Source organism: Apteryx rowi, unplaced genomic scaffold, assembly GCF_003343035.1.
Source record: "Apteryx rowi isolate R43461 unplaced genomic scaffold, aptRow1 scaffold_401, whole genome shotgun sequence".
Lineage (NCBI taxonomy): Eukaryota > Metazoa > Chordata > Aves > Apterygiformes > Apterygidae > Apteryx > Apteryx rowi.
In genome coordinates, this window is record NW_020450542.1 from 52,230 (window position 1) to 68,673 (window position 16,444).

The 16,444-nt window shown below is 42.4% G+C and overlaps 1 protein-coding gene across 13 annotated transcripts in view; it reads right to left on the minus strand.

Moving 5' to 3' along the window:
• Positions 1-12,526: 12,526 nt before the first annotated feature.
• Positions 12,527-16,444, minus strand: part of WDFY3 (WD repeat and FYVE domain containing 3) — a 192,727-nt gene continuing 188,809 nt past the window's right edge. For 10 of the 13 annotated variants that reach the window (XM_026075316.1, XM_026075323.1, XM_026075322.1 and 7 more), the window contains one exon: positions 16,173-16,293. In XM_026075316.1, the coding sequence (XP_025931101.1) occupies positions 16,173-16,293 (121 nt within the window). Of the gene's footprint in view, positions 16,294-16,444 lie in introns of all 13 variants that reach the window. The other 3 variants (XM_026075320.1, XM_026075319.1, XM_026075314.1) reach the window with 1 other exon arrangement.

The following is a 16,444-nucleotide window of genomic DNA, read 5'->3' on the forward strand; positions in this document are numbered from 1 at the left end:
ATTTATTTTGGCTTCTACCTACATTCAAGACTTTCCAGTGATCTTACAAGAAATGATAAGAAGAAAATAACAGCTGAGGATTGTAACTCGTTCACAGAAGTAACCCTGTGATCACTATTATTTTTAGTTAAAACAGCTTTGAACTCAAACCTTCCTTTATTCTCCCTTTGAGGGAGAAGCCTTGACTTCAACAAAGTCACATCAGTTTCCTGCAGCTGAGCCTCAGCCCTTCATTTTAGGACTAAAGCGTGTCTTTTCCGTTATCATTTGATGCCGTTCCATTCTCATCTCAGTTAGGAGCTGATCACCTCTTAAATGTATGTATATCTATCACATGGTGATAAGGTTGCAGTAGGCAGCGCTCAGGTAGGTGCATTTTTTGAGCTCAGCGTGCAGAGAAACCCGCTGGATAGCTTTGCCCTTTCCCCATGCCTGCCCTTTCGCAGTAGTCAGGAAATGGCTGCCAGGTTACTCTGTAATCGGAGTATTTGTCCTTTAATGAGTGTCCCTATGACCTGCTGGTTAATTTGTGCCAGCGGGAGAGGAGGAGGGTGGCAGCGTCCCAACAGTGCCCTGGTGTTTCCCTCTCCGACTTCATCAGGATGGTCCTGGGAATGGAACCAGGCTTAAAGAAGAGCAACCACTGTGGGCTGCTTTTGGGAGTCATGTGGGGGCTCTCAGCAGAGCAGGGCCCCCTGCAAGGAGCTGAGGGCAGCCCGCTTCAGCTCAAAGCACCCGCTTTGCGTCAACATGCCTCAGCATCTAGCTGGGCAGGGATGTCGGGGCCGATTGAACAGGGCTTTCCTCACTGCGGTTGGGCAAGAGCCTAGCTCTGCGTGTGTGTGCACACACAGAAACCATATATCAATACTTAGATTTGTAACACATGCTCGCTGGTAGGTCAGGTTTCCTCTTGCTCAGTGTGCAGCTCATTTCTGCAGCTGCACCCAGCACAGCCCCGAGGGGAGACAGGGGCCGTCCTTGCCCCAGGGAACCACTGTACCTCGAAGGGTGCTGGTGGGGTCCCTCAGCCGAAGCCCCAGCACTGGGAACTGGCTGGATTTTAACTGCCACTGTCTCTTGGCCTACCTGGTTTTCCCCTTCCCCTTCTTTTTTAACAATTCTCCATGTGGTAATGACTTCACAGCTTTTCATATGGATCTGCACTTGGAAAAATTGCATGGCATTTCCTGCTGGCTGGCTTCCCCTTCGGCGTGAAGGCCCTCAGCAGGGGCAGCACGCCCGGGACTGTGGCAAGCCCCGAGCATGCGTGATTGCGCTCGTGCTCATCAGGGGCTGTGTCACAGGTTTGGTCTCACTTCTTCCAAATTCCATGTGCCAGACTTGTGCTCAGCGCAGTGTCACAAAATTCACTGAGGAAGTGAGGGCAGGATTTGGCTCTGCACATCTTAGTCCTGTTTCCGTGTTCATTTTCATCCTCCTCCTCTCTGCAGCACTGAGACCAGCAGTGAATCAACACTGTGCACTGACCGGAGTTAGACATCTGTTCAGCTGCTACAAACTCTTTAAAAATAGACTTTTTTTACAATGGTGTAGAGCACAAAACACTTTGAGCCTAGAAAGCAGCCTCCAAACCTCATCTTCTTTCTGAACTGTTGAAGTCATCACAACTGTGATTAAAGAAAATTTGGTCAGAGCAAACTGGCCACAAACTTGGTAACCACACACTGGGCTCTGGCCCTTTCACAGAATGAAAGGCTGCATTTTTTCAGTCCATAAAACCTCCTCCCTAGTACCAGGCAGCTGCAGACCTGCTGTGAGTCACCAATACGTCTAATGGACATGTTTGAAGGCCAGGCCATTTACTTTGGCTGCTAAGCGTAAGCTGAGCTCTGCTGTTACCTGACCCTGGTAGGTGTTTCAGGGCTGCAGTGATGCTTGAGTTAAATGCTGGTGTGCTCCTGGTGTGCTGCCAGGTCACATACTGCATCATTGCACTCTAGAGCTGGCCACGGGCCAGTTTGATGCTTGTTGGGATCTTATGGCTCCAATTTTGACATTTAAGCTGCCCTGAATTTCACAGTGCAATCTTCTTCCTTCTCCTGGGCCCACGTTTACAGGCTGGGAGCTCACAAAGCCTGTGGCTCCAGTTGCGGCACTCAGCCTCCGGCTCTACAGTGGGTTTGGAAAAATCATAGGGTGTTTTTTTTTCCTGTTTCATTAAGGGACACTTTTCAAAGCCCTCTGGAAGGGGAGTTTTGGGACTGGCCACAGGCAGGCAGATACCGGAGAGGGGCACACACACATCATGGTGCTGAGGGCAGAAGGGGCCCCAAAACCACCAGGCCACCCTGTAAGGCCAGCTTACCCGCCCCACTCTGAGACACACCCTCAGCAAGGCTCAAAAAGCTGAGGAGAGGCGGCGTTACAGTGCAGGATGTGACGATGCCACTCCAATGCTCACTGCCAGGCATCCTGAGGGTGGGTGTCATGCACAGCAGCCCCAGAGCAAAACAGATTTTGGTGACCCTTTTCAAGTCTTTTTTCCACATGGCAGGAGCTAAAGACAGGGCTGTGAAAGAATATCCTGACTCGGAGACAACCTGGTGCATCTATTCCCATCCCAAGGGGCATGTTTCTCGCCCCTTTTTGCCAGAACAGCTAATTACTGTCTCTCCTTGCTCTCTGGTCACAACCATTTTTAATACACTCACATGAAAATTACTACTGCAAAAATTTTATGAACACAGAAACAGCCTTTTCTTTCTGCAGCCTAAGAGCAGTATTTAGTTATAATGAAACCTACCTGATGCAAAGAGAAATCTAACTGATGCTGTTGTCACTGTCACCTAATGAAAACTTCTATTACTGCATCAAAGAATAAACTCACGAGAAGTGAGTTTAAAACTCGCAGGTATCAGAACACCTTCAGCATTTTCAGTTGTTTCTCTGCTCATCTCTGGACTACTCTAGTTACTTTCACAAGGCTGAAGAACCACGATTAACAGCATTTCTAATGCAAACAGCAGCTATAAGAAACCAAATCAAAACAAACCTAGCAGCAGCAAATGGCTCTTTACACAACAGCATTCTCCCTTAAATGAATCACAGGTTTTTTTAACAGCATGCTCCCACCCTGAAAATATTTGCCACATTTTACTAGAAGGCTTCTTTTACCTCTCCCTCTCCCAACCTATCTGGATTAAATAGCTAGGAGATTTATGGATATTAACTTTTGGGCAGAAACTGGAACAACTGATTACTTTATACCTAAACGGCAAGAAAAAAAAATCTGGATACTTACTGCAGAGATCGCTGTCTTGGCCTCTCATGGGAGATGGTGTGTGCCGCAGGCCAGGCGCCGCTGCGATGCATTTCTCCACCTAGCGCAGAGCCCCCTCTCGTGGTATTAATATACCAGGGCTTGGGCCAGTCGCTCAGAGGCTGTCGCTGCTCGCGCTTACCTCTGTCTTGAGGTGGCTGTGATGGGCGAGTCCTCGGGATCCTCATCCGGCAGGCATGGAAAGCACAGAAGTCCCTGCAGCGGAGAAGAGAAAAGCGGAGGTGAAGCTCGCGGCATCCCCCGGCTCTCCATCACTCGACCTGGCCAAGGCTCGAGCGAGACGGCRGCTGCCCCGTGGCCTGGCTTCAGATGGGAGCCGACAGCGGTAAGCGCAGTGCCCAGTTGCCAGCTGGGGACCGAGTGTGATGCTGCCATGCATGAGGAGCTCGCTGGCTGGGAACAGCAGCAGAGCAGAAGGAGCAGCACAGCCTCGAGTAACCGTACACTCTAGAAGTCATCTGTGAATATATTAAAAAAACTCCCTGTGATTTAGCACCAATGCAAATTTCCACCATCAGATTTCCTCTGCAGATCTTGCTCCCTGTGCAGCAACAGTTTTCCTGCTCCTGATTCTTCCCCAAATCTGACCTTTTTTCAGTTTGTTTCAAAAACACAGTATTAGCTACTACAGAAAATGTAGGCCTGCGTCACTTATAAGCATAAGCGAATTCCAGTTAGAAAAGATGAAAGACAACTGCTCCTTGAATATTATGAATAAATAAATAGCAGTGACTATAACTGCATAAGACAAAGATTCTGCAAAAAGCCCTTGCCGTTTTGTTCTTAATGAAATAAATTTTCTTAGAAACTCAAATTCCTGTAATCTATCAACAAGCAAGGTATAAACGTCATTAAAAGCTGCAGTGTAAAGGCCTGGGAGCAAATGAATTTCTAACATGCTTCATTCTGGACATAAGCCAGGAGAGGGGTGAAGGGACTGACCATAAGTACAGGGAAGAGAAAAGTATATTTAGATGCATGCAACTCAAAAACAATGCTGTGAGGGTTCCCAATTTTAAGTTAAGTTTACTCAAGTAGGAGGGAAAAAGTTCAACACAGAAGATTTCACAGGAGTTTTAAAAATTTCATAAACAGAGAAAAAAACGTAGAAAGAGGATGACTACACCTCCTATACCCACAGTATTAGTTACTGGCTAATAATAAGAAAAAAGATCTACTAAGAAAGCATTTCCTCCTATGGGAGAAAGGCATAACAAATGCTGTTAAAAAYGTAGCTATCCCTGTTGATTTCTTGAGGCAAAAGAAAAGCAAATTATTGACCTAATCAAAGTCTGAAGCAGTTTGCAAGGGAAAGATACCATTAGCTGAGTGAATTGCATGGAAGATTAACTGACTAATAAATGAATGCATTTTCCCACCTGCTCCCAGTGTGTATCATAAAAGGGAGAGCAGCCTAAAATTGAATAAATCACACAGATTATACAGCCAGAAAGAGCCAGTCAATAAACTAGCCAAGGTGCCTCTGCAGGCACAGAGAAGTGGCTGACTGTAAAAACCAGCCTCACCCCAGCCACCGCTTATTAGGGGGCTTCCCAGCCACGTCACTGGGACACGCGGGTCCCAGCTGAAGGGTCTGCCCCTCCTTAGCAGCATGCGAGCAAAGAAACRAGCCCTGGCAATACTTCCTGGACCAGCCCACACTCCTGAGAGCCAAAACACAGCATGAACCCTCTCTTTGCTGCCAGCCTCACCGACTTCTGAGTACCCTGGCAGGGAAAACCCACACTCTGCTCTGCACTAAGGGAGGAGGGACCTTGGCCAGGGGATGACTGGCCGAGGAAGCTGTGTTGCCTCCGTTATTAATTCTCTGAAGGACACTAAATGGTCCTTACTAAATGGTCCTAAAGTCTGACGACAGTATTGAAACAGGATGTATTAGTGGTTTTGGTGCACTGGCCAAGATGTACAATTCTTTACCCCAATACACCCAATAAATACTGCAATACAAAACTGCTCACAAGTTAGAGGGAAAAATATTAATCCTCACACATAGCATCGCTCTATCAACATGTAAGAAATGCCTTTTCCTACATACACTCTGACACAAATCTTTGCCCTCTGTCACCACTTCTAATTCTGACTGTGGTGGATATGTCTGGGCTAGAGTTTTGTTCTCTATTTTTTAACTGATTGCCAGCTAAGTTACCTGACTGTAAATGCCCTTTAGTAGACTCCTTGGAGGTTTTTTCCGGGAAACAAGTGTGTGTGGCGCATTACTGCAGCCTGCAGCATGTCCAAGGTCTGCACTGGCGTAAGGCAATCAGGGAATCACCTTAGCGTGTTCTGGGCCTGAAACGAGATACGTCATGAGCTGACAGAAATTGGGGTGAGTGGAGCCAGCCTCTGGGTACATCCCCTCTCACAGAAGCCTCTTCCTCTCCCTCTGCGGCCCGCCATGGTTTAGAGTTCATCTCTTGCAAAAGCAGAGCTTCAAGGAGACAAAAATGCAGCTGTTGCATTGCTTGCAGAGGGTGATTGGAAAACTCGAAAGCCATCTATAGCAGGGGAGTCGCAGGCAACCTGAGACCTCTTAAAAATAAGTTTTTTTTTCACTTTGGCACACTAACTGTGGCGACTCAGCGCACCGGACATCTAACAGCAAGAGCCAAGGGACACAACAGCAAAACTTCAGCTCAGCATCACAGCTTTGTTCAAAACTTCAATCTTTTCTTCTCTCCCTCACTGATATCCACCAAATATGGATTCCTCTTCTCTAAAATCAATTTTAAATGCATCAAAGTCAAATTAGCAGGTGAAACCACATCTTGGAAGCAGAGGAGAAAATACCTATTGCTTCCAACTTCTCCACAGCAACCATTTACATGGCACAAACATACCACGCTGGGCAGCAGGAGGCTTTTACCTGCTCTGCGATCATAACCGTGAAGTTAACAATTAGATCATAAAATAGCTTTTTCTCACACTTACTTTTACTTATATGATAGTATTTATGCCAAAGGAGGCACCCAGCAATGTCTGCGCAGAGGTGCCTCCTGACCTGGCGTCTCCCCCGAGGCTCAGGGTGAAACCAAATCTCCCTGGGGCAGGAAGATCCCCTCAGTCACCTCCCCAGTGCCGATGGGTCACGCTTTGCTAGTGAACTTGTCACTTGTTTAGCACAGCTATGGATTTGTGATTAACTAACTAAGAGCAAAAATCTGATGGGATACTTGCATTGCACACAGGGAGATGCCATCGACTCAGAAATATGAGAAAAAAGCTGGTAAAATGACCTAAAATTGACTGGAAAAAGGGAAAGGGCAATTTAGAACAGTCAGTTGGACCCACCTCCATTTTGTTAAGATATCCCTCTCCCTGCAAAGTTCAAGTTATGGCCAAATAATCATCAGAAGAGCACAAAAGCAGAAGAGAAAAGGGCCAAGAGAAACTATGAGCTTGCTAGGAGAAATGTTTTGAAACTGGTGGTTTTTTGGGTGGTCCTTTTATTTATTTGTTTTTAATAACTTTGTAGTGTATGTTATTTATTATGACTAGAGTTGAAGTGCTTGTTTGAAGTCTGGTCTGTTTTAAAGTGCTTTTAATGGTACTATAAACAGAATTATTGTATTTATTAAACAGAAGCCAAGAAACAGACTTCACTCATGCTTCCTTAGTGAAAAAGATACAATCTGAAGATTCACACTTTCTAGTTCTTTCCCCCAAAAATCTTGATTTTAAAAATATGCAGCTTTTTAGTAGCAGTGTAAATCACGCTACCTTAGAAACACTTTAAAATGAATAAATGGTGGCTACTGTGGTCTCCTGAAGTAACAAATTGGCATCGCTTTCCTACACGGCACATAGGGACAAAGCAAGACTGGGCTCCTTTCAGATTTCCTAGTGGTGCACTCCAATAAATGTTAAATGATGATAAAGTTGTATGGGGAGGGACATGTCTAATGGCGGGCTGCGTCTGGGAGCATGCACATTTACAAGCCAGAAATTGTGCCCCCTTCTCTAAATGGTAAAACACCTCTGGCAGCCCATTGCCCTTTCTGTCCCAGCAGCTGCCGGATGCTCTGGGCATGCAGGATGGAGGGTCTGTCTTGGGCAAGGGGCAAGAATTCAGTGTTTTGCCATATTCACTACTGTGTACATGGCTTTGCCTTCGTTGCTGGTCTGAACCAACGTGGCACAACAGGTCTTCTGGTGGCAGCCCTCACCRCCCTGGCTGAGTGCTTTGAACACTTGCACACCTGTCTCGGCAATTTATCCTTTGGCCTGGGAGAGGGAAGGAAGTCCTTTACTTTATGGCCAGGGAATGGCGATCCAGGAGCAGCTTCGTTAGCTTTCTTTGGTCCACATAGCCTCTGGGTTTTTTGATAGTCTTCTCACTCTCCAAAAGTGAGGGCTTTTAATTTAAAGTCGAATGGTGGATAATTAATATTTTCCCCAATGAATTAAATTTTCTTTGACAATTCTTCTTGGTCCCTAAGCTTCCAGTTATACCTTCCACTGGCTTATTAACTACCAGAAGATATATCAAAGGCATTTTTGTTAAGATTAATCAAGAACGTCTTCAGCTTTTACTGAATTAGACATACAGTTATATACAACAGCTTGATTTGAGATTTAATGACTTTGGGCCAGTTGACACACAATCCCCTGTATAACAGGAGTGAGCCTTTCTGGGTCTTTCATACCATAAACTTCAACTCAATAAATTTTTGGTAAGCAATAAATGAGCTAAGAGCACAGTATCAGGATTGTACTTCTGTGCCTCTGTCATTAATAGTAGTGGTTGGACCAGGCTAGAGAAACCAGAGACAACAAAGCAAAATGCCTCTTATTAGCAAATTTACATCCCAAGGTAAACAATAGCATTTAATTTCATTTGGCAATGGAAGGGCCCTGTGGAAAGGCCAGCGACTGTTATGTGATGGAAGATCAATTACTACTGTGTCTCCAGCACAATAATGTCTTTCCCAAACATAAAAGGTCATTCAAAAAGGTTGTATTCGCCTCCAGCTTTTCAACTCTCAGAACAATGCGTGGGCAAAGCAAGAAGCAAGAAGAGCTGTCTGGAGCAATTCCAGCATTGATGGCAAAAGAAGCAGAGAAGGATTATGTAGAAGTCACAGCTAGGATATGGTATAAAATGGTTTTTATGCCTATACTGCTCGGTAGATGATAGGGGAAATCACACGTTCATCACCATATGAAGCAGGTGACAGTCCACAAAAAAGACAGAAAAGGTGATCCATTTAGATAGGAGGGTCACCACAACAGTACCCTATGTCACCAGTTGCGATAGTAGAGTAGAGCAGACAGGCGGAGGGGCTGTAAGAAATCCACATTTGCTGGTGCGCAGGGTATCCGTACAGACAGCCCCAATACGTGATCTCCTGGGAGAGAAATGCAGCCTGCCTTTGGGTCTAAAGCAATTGCTTGTTCTGCCGAGATTTTCTGCTGCCATGAGTTTCTGTGAGACAGCAGCTGTTGGATTTACAAACTGATCTTCATACCTTTTTCTTGTTCCAGTCTCATTATTTTCTATTCCAGGCACAGGAATTTTGCTCAGATAAAATGCAGTTACGCAGCAGACTCCAAACTGTTTTTCTACCTCGTTCCTTTTACAAACCCAACAAACTAACACGATTGTGCACTAAAGTCTGAAACGCTGTCCTTGCCTGGGTGAGAAGACAAATGGTTAAACAGTACAGCAATAGTAGTTTACAGCCTAGGACAGGAAAAATGAGCAACACTGACTAAAACGTGGGAGAGGGAAGGGGAACAAGCATGGAGGAAACATTTACGATAGGGCACAAAACGCCTTGCGCTGGCATAGGACATTTGATGGACCATGTGTCATCAAGAAGCCTCGCTGGCACGTTGTCCAGAAGCTACCACCTGGGGCCAGGACAAGTCCCTTTGCCCACTCCCGACACATTGCCACAGCCAAAAGGAACAACTCTCAAGAAGTTTCAGTGCACTTCAGACAAATGAACAATACATTGAAAGTTTACAGAATCTGGAGACCAACTTTCAGATGGGCTTCATGTTCCAGGAGCTGTCCTGGCCAAAGTCCTATTCACCCACTGAGTCATCTGCGGTGTTGTACACAACCTGACCCAGCTGGAGACAGAAGGAGATACTGCTACCCTGGCAACATGAGGCTGGCCTAAAAACAGAGAAGACAGTGGATATTGGCAATTGCAAACCTCAATTCCCTTTGATTTACGCATTCTTCTTCCTTGAAAAAAGTTAACGGGTCTGTTATGTGGAGTTTACATACTTCCTTTCCTCTAAAGAAACCATAAGCCCCCATCAGACTGTGCTGAGCACCAGCGAGCCTCTCTGAAGCTCTCCTGCCGAGGACTGCTGGTGGGCGCCAGTCTTCACTGTTGCCTCTAAGTTGAGCCACGGGACTTCAGTGGCAACACCGGCACATATACTCAGCCTGCCATCCTCCCTTAGCTCTTACTGAACACTGCTCTGCTAATATTTGGGTTTACTTGTTAGAGCCTTCCAGCACATCCTTATGGGCAACTTAAGAACACACAGGCTTTCTTCATTAGCACCTAAAGGCAGGCCTAGGACCATAATGCCTCTAGTAACGAATGCCTAGTATATTCCTCAGATAGAACAACTAACCAACCACATAGCCCTTGTCATTTTGAAGAAAAAAAACAAAAAACAAAAAACTTGTAATTAAGATACAAATGTATTTTGCATGTTTTGTGAAAGGTGCAATACTTACAGGAAATAATCTCATGCTATAACCACCTAAACTCAACTTTATGGCTTGGAAAAAAGACATCAACTTAAACTCACCTTTGGATTAATGTCCTGCGTGAGCCAGGATGGCTAAAAAGGAATCTGCTTCTGATGGATTACTGGATTAATAGCACTTTTTGTGGGGATTTACGGGCTGCTCAGGCTCTCCCAAAAGTACTCTGAGTCACTAACCTGCACAATATCTTTACCCCAGCAATAAAGCCAATCTGCATCCCACTGGAAAAACACAGTCTGGTTAAAACCCCTAAAAGCTGGCCATTCATCATACAGTACTGATTTCATCATACAGTACTGAGGAAAAAAAAAAAAAAAGGAAAAAGTGTGCGATTAAAAGAAAGTAACTCAGAGAAACATGTTCAGCTCACTTTTGAAGAGTAACAGGGGAGTGTTGGATGACAGCAGCCAGAGTGGAAGTTCTGCTCCATCTCCTTATACTAATGAGGATCTTACAGGCATTAGACYACCTCTGTTTATGTGTCCTCAGCCCAACTGCTAAAGTTTCAGCTGTCACAAACACCTTTTCTTAGGCAAGAAATGGCAGAATTAGCTATTCAGCTCTGATAGGAATTGGTTTCTTCACTAACTTTTCAAAAAGATTGATGCATCTTATCAGTTTAAATAAAAAGGTTTACAAAAGATTTCATACAATACTTCTTTCACACGTCTAGAAAATATGCATGAAATATCCATTATAATGTGTTGAACACCTCACAAAGCTTTTCTGTCCTTTTATTTTTTTTAAATGATGTGCTTTGACATCAGATTCTTTACCTAAATGAAGTTCAAATGGAGATATTTATACAAAGCAGATTACAAATTAGATGGCTTCATGGCTGTGCTTGGATATTACCTCTGACATCAACTAGTGTTAATTCTGCTGCCTTACTGAGAGAAGCAGGTGGAAAAAGACAGCAAGCTGGGTCACGGCTCAACACTTGCAGCACAACAAAACTTCACCCACAAGCAAGGTTTGACCAAATTATCAAACAGTAATCAGCAGACACTCAAATGAATCATAAAAAAGCCCCCCAAACAAAACAGAAGTGCCCCCCAAAACACCCCATGATAGACTTGCTATAAAAATTGAGACCGTAGGAACATGTTCCCTGGAGGACAGAAGAAAAGCAACTAAAATTACTCCTGCCACTCTAATCACAAGTTTTTTGTGTCATTCAAAATGCTATACAGAGTTAAGCATAAGGCTGCTAACTTAATATGGCACAGATCAATGAAAAGGGGTAACTGGGAAAATGAGGCTGAAATACCGCCAACTGAATGACTGTGCTGCACACACTAGCTCAGAGCTACTATTAGGAGGCCACCCCTACCCGCAAGGAGACGACAACGATGCCAGCCCCTACCCCTCACTGCCCACATGGTTTACTGGCTCAAACTGCATTGAAGAAGTTGATTTGTGGTCCACTCCAAGGCACCAAAATAGCATGCCAGGCAGCAGCTGTCAAGCGTCTGCAAGTACTCTGACAAGTACAGGATCTCTCCTATAATTATTAAAGAGAAAACAGTTGATCAGTGTAGGAAAAGATTTAAAGCAAGGAAATCTCACAGTGAGAAATACCCAAACCCATGAAGAGTGGTAGCACTGGATACTACAAATAGACTAAAATGCTATATAACCAAGAAAACTGTTTGTGTTCATAACTACTGCCGGAGAACACACTTAAATCTACTCTAAAAAAACCAACTAGTTCATGAAAGCATTTATTTTAAACGCAGTATGCATAGATAGTTAAGTTCATCAGTAGAAGTTATTTTTTCTTTTACAGCTAAAGAAACCACTTACTGACAAATATCATGAACGTCAATTCTGATGTTAATCAGCCAAGGAACACAGTAGCTCCAAATTCAAAGCCTGTTTTTTAATTAGAGGAAAACTGTTAGCAGCCATCCGTGTTGGCAAATAAGTTAACTGCCAAAATGAAAATCACATTCTCTAGTATTAGCAGCTTAAAAACGAGCATAAAAATGGATGAAAGAACGAATAAAATGTTTCAACATTTCTGGATCTTAAGCTACGTCCCACCAGATAAGGTCAAGTTCTGCTTTAGAAGTTGTTCTCTCCTTGGGGAGGATGATTTAAATTAGATTTTGGTATTTCCTCCTCTTCAATTTTCCTTTTGGAGCACGACTTTAATCATTCTTTACTGTCTGTTTTCTGTATATTGGTAGAGCCTATTCTTCTAAATAGTGTCAAATTCTGTTGGCTTCAAGTGCTACAATGACACATGTAAAGCAAAACAAATAAAGATATAAGGTTTCATGTTGCAGCATTGTGGACCACTGTGCTCAAGTTCAGAACGCAAAATTGTAACAAGTGATAAGAATGTAGTCCTTGCCATGATATAGAAACAAGCTACTCATTAGTTACCATTCCTATTGTAAAAATGTTTATTCAACCGCAAATATTGCTTCTTATTCAAATTCTTTCAACAAATGCAAAACAGCTTTTTGGTGGTAAATAGCAGGTATTTATTTGAAATGAAAAAAATACTTAAGTACCTGAACTATTGCATTTAATCATGTATTGTAATTGTGTTACTCTACCTTTTTGCATTGGAGACAAATATACAATGAACATTCAGATATCACAGATTGCACACTAGATAGTAAATCTTCAGGCCTTTTACATAACCACCAAAAAACAGATATTGGATTCTGCAATATAGTACAAAATTCCACACTCCAGTCTTAGCCAGTTATCTTCAATTTACTCCTGATGCTGTACAAATAAATGGCCATTTAACTAGGGCTTACAAGTTAATAACAGGACAAAAAAAATATACATTGCACTGACACAAAAAGTCAGCTGTGTTAATAGTCATGCAACAAGTAACCAAACTTGCTGAAATTAAAAATACTTTCTAAAAACAGTTTTAACTGCATAAATATTTTATACACAGTTCATTTACTGAAACAAAAGGAGTCTTTAAATGATACAAAGCAAATATAAGTTTCTACCAATTTTATACATAAGAAAGTGCAAAATAACTTATCTAAAGTGTTTTGCTATTGAACTGATGACTGTGGGCTGGAGGCAGCCAACCCCCTCTCATAAGCATGACATTACAGTTGCACACTACATACAAATGTTAGAGTACGTGGATAAGTATACTACAAAGAACAAGGCAGGAGAAGACATGTGAGGTACTTGCAGAGAGAATACAGTCTACTAATGTTAGTGTACATGAGTATATTTTTGCCCAACAAATTTTTACATGGAAAACAAAGCAAGTATTGGCATTAGAAGCTTAAAAAAAAAAAAAAAAGAAAAAAAGAAAGAAAAGAAAAGAAAAGAAAAGAAAAGAAAAGAAAAGAAAAGAAAAGAAAAGAAAAGAGCCACTCCCAAGTGAACAAAACAGTTGCCCACAGCACCAGCTGCCAGAGGAAATATGAGCAGGTGGTTTTTTTTTTTTCCCTCCACCTCCTAAAAGCAAGAATGTGTTTTTCGGAACAGTGCGGCAGAGAAATTAAGTCAGAGGGTTGCGATTACTGGTTTGCAAAATGCAAATTTGTGTTAATTAATAATTCACCTCTACACTACAGAATTTGTAAAGAGTAATGACCGTGGATTTTTAGTACGCTGCCAAATGTAAAAAGCGTAGAATAACACTGGTACAACGTGCCTGTGTAGTTAAACATGGTTAACTACATCTCCACTTACGGCCCATGATCTTAACGACCCCGCATTAGTACTAAATRCCAACTTTTTGTTTTAGTGTTTAGATTATATTAGCGTTATTGTCAGAAGCCCTGTTTTCATTAGGATTTAATCACACGGCTGGAAAAGTCAATTAAGTTTCAGTCCATAGAAAACAATTTTTTTCTTTTTTTTAAACACGGTTTTGATTTGAAAAGTGGAGGCAAGGGGAGAAAACTCTGTGGACTCAAGGGCATTTAACAGGTGTTAAAACAGCCTTTTCTTCAAGCTGGAAAGGTTCAGGCCATGAGCCTGTGTTTTGCCCCATTTTGGGAAGGGTCAAGGCAACATTACAGAGAACAGCTGAATACAGGAATTCAAGCGCTCCACACACTCCTACTGAGGATGTTTTGTTTGTTTGCTTTTAAGGACAAATCTATCAAGGTAGCCATGCAGAGTGGCTACTTGATCATCACAGCTTGGATTCAAAGGGGATCTATTTGGGTCAGCTAATCTAAATAAACCTGCATTTACTCAACAGTGTGCAAGGGCTCTAAAGAAGCCTTTCTGTTCATTTGGGGACCTAGTATACATACCAAAACAGGAATTTATCTAATTTTACAGACCAGCACATACATAATAAACAAACATGTATCAAAATACATATTTAACCTTCAGTGCATAAACATGTGATATCAGGGTAAATAGTAAGTGGTCAGGATTAACAAATTATTCACCGCTAGAAGCTCAAATCAAGAGAAGACAGATGTGCCCAGGCAGCGCCAAGGACCCTCTGAAAGAAGCTCACACAGTCCTAGGGGGTCTACCATTTTTAACGGTGCAATTTGAAGGACAGTGTCAGTTTTAGCTACTTGCTGCCCTGGGGCCAGACTCTGCTCGGATCATACCAGTGAAGGATAATCTCATTGCTTGGAGTGAAAAAACACAGAAACGCCAGTGGAGCAAGAGCTGAGCCATGACCTGTCTTCTGTTGGTTTGGGTCACATCCTTACCATTATTTAAAAGAATCCATTGTGAATATACCTAAATCTATATCAGTTTGTCACCCATTTACAAAATATATACACGCACATTTTAAAAAAAAACCACTGTCAAGACCTCGTTCAGAAAATAAGTCCATGGGCCTGATGCATGTGTTCCATTCTCAGTGGATGTCAGTGTCTCTACTTCATCCCACACGTAGTGCAAAATAAATGACCGAGTAGTTAAAAAAAAAAAAAAAAATACTGCTATTAAATTTGTATTAAAACTTAAAAACGGTAAAGGAAATCAACTGCTGTCCTCAAGTTGATGCCATGTACTGAAATGCGAAGACAGGCTTTAGAAGCAATTCTGACATTATTAATACTACCCAGTAACAGAGCAATGACTATGTTGTTCCATATATTTTTTGAAAACATTTTTTGAAAAATTGCTACAGGACAACAGTGGTTAATTTTACGCACAGGAAATTAATTCTGTAGCTATATGCAAGCCAATTGCTATTGACTAAAGAAGGTAAAAGCTGGTTCTTGCACTGCATGAATCAGCTGCTAACGAACATTAAGTAATTAACAAAACTGCAGCTCTGACATATGTATAAAAGAGGCCTCATTAAATATGAACAACACTGAAGTGGTAAATAGTTTGGTATAAAATGCAACAAAAGTGTACAATTTAGTTCCTGGTTATCTTACAGTTAGAATAAAATACTCCAAGTCCTATTCTCAAAAAAAGTTCTCTTTTGAAAAATCCATGAAATTCTATGAATAGCCTTATTTAAATTAAGATACTGTGGGCAACTGAAAGAACAAACATGCACAGACTGGATTTTTAACAGAAATACACATAATGCCTTTGAGGTTTTTTTTTCTTTTTTAAACATTCATATTTAAGTTGATAGATGAGATAAAGATGACACACAAAGTATAGTGGTTAATCTGAAGTCCCATGTAACAGGCAGTTAAGTTCATAATTAGATAAAAAGGCCATTATACCTATTTACAATATACACAGTTGCTTGCGAAGAAGGCAGATTTACAACTATCTTCTAAAAAGCCTTCCCCTTCCCCCCTCCCCCCAATAAAGATGACTAGCTCTACAAAAACAAGACAAGAACTGGTGGTTAGAATAAGTGAGGATTTTCTTGATAGCCATATCAACAGAGAGATTTAGAGGTTGACAGTTTTATTGTATTTGTAGTCATCACTCATGTCTTCCTGGGCCTTGTTCTTCATTTAAATATTCTGTTAGCCTCATATACCTTCAATCAACACAAATCAATTCAATGATCCCTTTTACTTTCAGTGCTTAAAATGCAGTATAAACTTAAGTGTAAACAGGCAATATTCTAATCCCTTCTGAGCACTGCATGATCCGGTGATTCGTTCTTGGAGCGATGGTGGGGCTGGACTGGGTTCCCTGGGGCTCCGCTCTCCGTTTGCCGTTACCCTGTCAATTCCTGGGCCCTTCCTCCAAACCCCGCTCATGCTGCAGGTTGTAGTAACAGTTCTGACAGACCCTGACCGGTGATGAAATCTTCAGGCGCTTGATTTCGGACTGAAACCGACTGCACCTGTAGAGGAAAACAACACTGTGAGCATAGGTCCTCTGCCAACCTGGCCATTTTTTATCCTGGTGCGGAAATATGTGTCAAAACTATCGTAATGACTTAAACACCAGAAATCTGTTCAAACATATCTTGATGGACAAACACAGCACAATGT